The sequence below is a fragment of the Sinocyclocheilus anshuiensis genome, unplaced genomic scaffold (genome assembly GCF_001515605.1).
Source record: "Sinocyclocheilus anshuiensis isolate Anshui unplaced genomic scaffold, SAMN03320099.WGS_v1.1 scaffold26, whole genome shotgun sequence".
In the NCBI taxonomy this organism is placed as follows: Eukaryota; Metazoa; Chordata; class Actinopteri; order Cypriniformes; family Cyprinidae; genus Sinocyclocheilus; species Sinocyclocheilus anshuiensis.
The window spans coordinates 975,656-978,571 of NW_015544143.1; the positions used below are offsets into that span (position 1 = coordinate 975,656).

General features: G+C 41.9%; 1 protein-coding gene across 1 annotated transcript in view; it reads right to left on the bottom strand.

Moving 5' to 3' along the window:
* Positions 1-1,495: 1,495 nt before the first annotated feature.
* The window catches only part of LOC107695044 (paternally-expressed gene 3 protein-like), a gene marked incomplete at its 5' end in the record, with an annotated part of 8,380 nt that continues 6,959 nt past the window's right edge, over positions 1,496-2,916 (bottom strand). Inside the window, one exon of the mRNA XM_016494824.1 lies at positions 1,496-2,903. Within this exon, the coding sequence (XP_016350310.1) occupies positions 1,562-2,903 (1,342 nt within the window). The remainder of the gene's footprint in view (positions 2,904-2,916) is intronic.

Sequence of the window (2,916 nt, forward strand, 5' to 3'; positions counted from 1 at the left end):
CATTTTACTTATTTTGAGAAAACTATCATCATATCATATACAAAGAGACACCAATGTTTCAAGAGTTTAGTACACCGAATAGGACACATGCTTATTAGATAACCGTATTTGAGTTGATGTATATGCTTTTATTTATTATTTTTTAATTAACTTTTTTTTTTCCAAACCATTGTTAGATGCAGTGTTTCCTGTAGTTATGCAAAGATTTGGTTTCAAAAACAGTATCAGTAAACTATTTCTTATGATTTTAAATATGTATTTAACTTCAGATCAATCTCAAAGTAAAAGGCAGTACTAAAGTCTGATTTTGTGGTGGATTTGTTCAAATTTGATCATCTTAATTCAAGTGATGAAGGATTTTGAAAGGCTAACAGTGTTGAGCACTACTGTAAGGTTAACCCTGCATGGTGTAAATGTTTGAAAATGATTAACAGTTGCAAATAAACATTCATTAGAAATTTAGAAAAGTAATCAAAAAGTAATCAAATGTAATCAGTTACATTACTTTAATCAAGTAATTGAAAAAGTTACACCATTACATTTTAAATAGGGTAACTTGTAATCTGTAACCTATTACATTTCCAAAGTAACCTTCCCAACACTGCGTATGAATGCACTCTAAATCACTTAAAGCGTCTGTTAAATGCATAAATTAATATTTAAAAAATACATAATTTAGCTGGGTTTCCACAGGCAGGGTCACAATTATCTACAGTGTATGAAGCTAAAGGTTTTTGGGTTAAGGTTCATAATGTAGAACATTTTTAACATTGTATGCTGCATGTGCATAAGTAGCTAGCAAACAAGGAATACAGCTGTAAAGCTAATAGTCAAATTTAGCGGAGTAAGATCATGATTGAGAAATGTTGGATACTTCTGGAAATGCTGGTGTTATGGGGTATCCTATTTATTATTTTAGGACTTTTTTTGTTTGCCCCAGTGAAGCATTTCTATTAATATAACCAAGTAGTCAAACTCATTCCATATCAGCAGAATAGTGTGGTACCGAAAGTCTGTCCATAGAAAAGGTTCTGAATGAATTATGTTTCTGATACCTAATGGTCAAAAGCGAAAGTAATAGGTCAAAATTAAATTGCAGACAAAGATTTTGAATAGCTAGGTTGGCTTGTACACTATATTGCCAAAAGTATTGGGACACCCCTTCTAATGAACCGGTTTGACTACTTTAGTAACTTCCATGAGTACAAATCTTAATGGTTAAGCATATGATATTCTAGGGAATTGGGTGCTTCTAATTTTATACCAATAGTTCGAACCGGGCCCTTTTCGAACCGGGCTTAAGCCTTGTCTGTGAAACCAGGGGTAGAAGTTATGTTCAATGGAACAGTTATATCAGCCAACTAACTCAACTACTAGATGTGCGAAATCCTCACATTTTTCCACCTAATTTCTTTACATATTCGTCAACCACCAACAAAAGGCAAGACGGTTAGTCTTCACTTAAACCCCACACAAAAAATACACTTGCTAATGACATTTTATTGATACTTTAAAAACGAACATTATCCACAACCAGAAAACTGCAAACACAAGTAAACAGCTATGACTTCACTTGTTGCAACAACCTGGATCTGCTTTGGGACAAATGCCGGCTACTTTGAGCTGTTCCAAGAGCATTCTGGTTTGTGACAGGCTGATAATTCCGTGCTGGATACCGAAGTCCACGTTGCACTGACTGAGACACGGACTCATAGCTTGAAATAAAGCGTCTACTGGGCTGCACCAGGGCTTGGGAACTTGATCTGGATACAGATTGGTAACCTGACTGCCCAGGCATAGATGTTTGGAACCCAGGCTGCGATATGGTCTCATAACTTGACTGTTCCTGGGGCTTGTACCGAGACTGCACTGGAATGGCAGGGGAGAAGAAGCCAGACTGAGCTAGTGACTGGTGGCTAGGCAACATTTGAGGCTGGTAGATAGATGGTTCTAGACTGCTTGAGGGTTTGTAGCTGGATTGCACAGGCTTAACTACGGACTGATACACATCTTGCCTTGGCTTGGCCAGAGGCTGGTAGCCAGGCTGTTGCAATTGCCTCAAAGGTCCAGATTGCGGTCCACTGAGCTGTGATACAGAACCATAACTGGGCAGTCTGTGCTTAGCAAGAGGCTGTCGGCTTGGAAGAACTGGAGGCTGGTAGCTAGGCTGTTCAGGCAGTTGTGCTAGTCTGAAAGTGGACTGGAGTGTTGATTGCAGTGGTCCAGGAGGGACATGGCTGCTGGGTGACACCACAGACACACAGGTGTCCTGCCCAGGCTTCACTGGGGCATGGTAATTAGGTTGTACAATAGGTTTGATGTGCTGAGCTAAGGATGGAGATACTGGTCTGGATGGAGGCTGATATTCAGTACATCCTGGTTGGGCTGCAAGCTGGTAACTGGGCTGCAATACATACTCCTGGCATGAATAAAGTTTGGAGCCAACCTGATAAAGTTGTCCCCCTTGGGCCTGCAGTGGCTTGAAAACAGTTAGTTCACGGTGCTGGACTACAGACTGGTAGCGGGATAGTGCGGTTTGCAGGCTGTTTGGTTGAGTCACAGAGTAGCTGGCTTGTGGTGACTGTTGGCTGCTGACTTGTGCAACTTGTGGCCTAATCGTTTGGGACACAGACTGATAGCTGGCTTGCACTGTTTTTAAAACACTTGGCTGAGCCACAGACTGGGAGCTGGCCTGTGCTGCTTGCAAGCCACTGGACTGGGCCACAGACTGGTAGCTGGCTTGTGCTGGTTGTTGGAAAGCAGGCTGGGCCACAGACTGGTAGCTGGCTTGTGCTGGTTGTTGGAAAGCAGGCTGGGCCACAGACTGGTAGCTGGCTTGTGCTGGTTGTTGGAAAGCAGGCTGGGCCACAGACTGGTAGCTGGCTTGTGCTGGTTGTTGGACACTGGCCTGAGCCT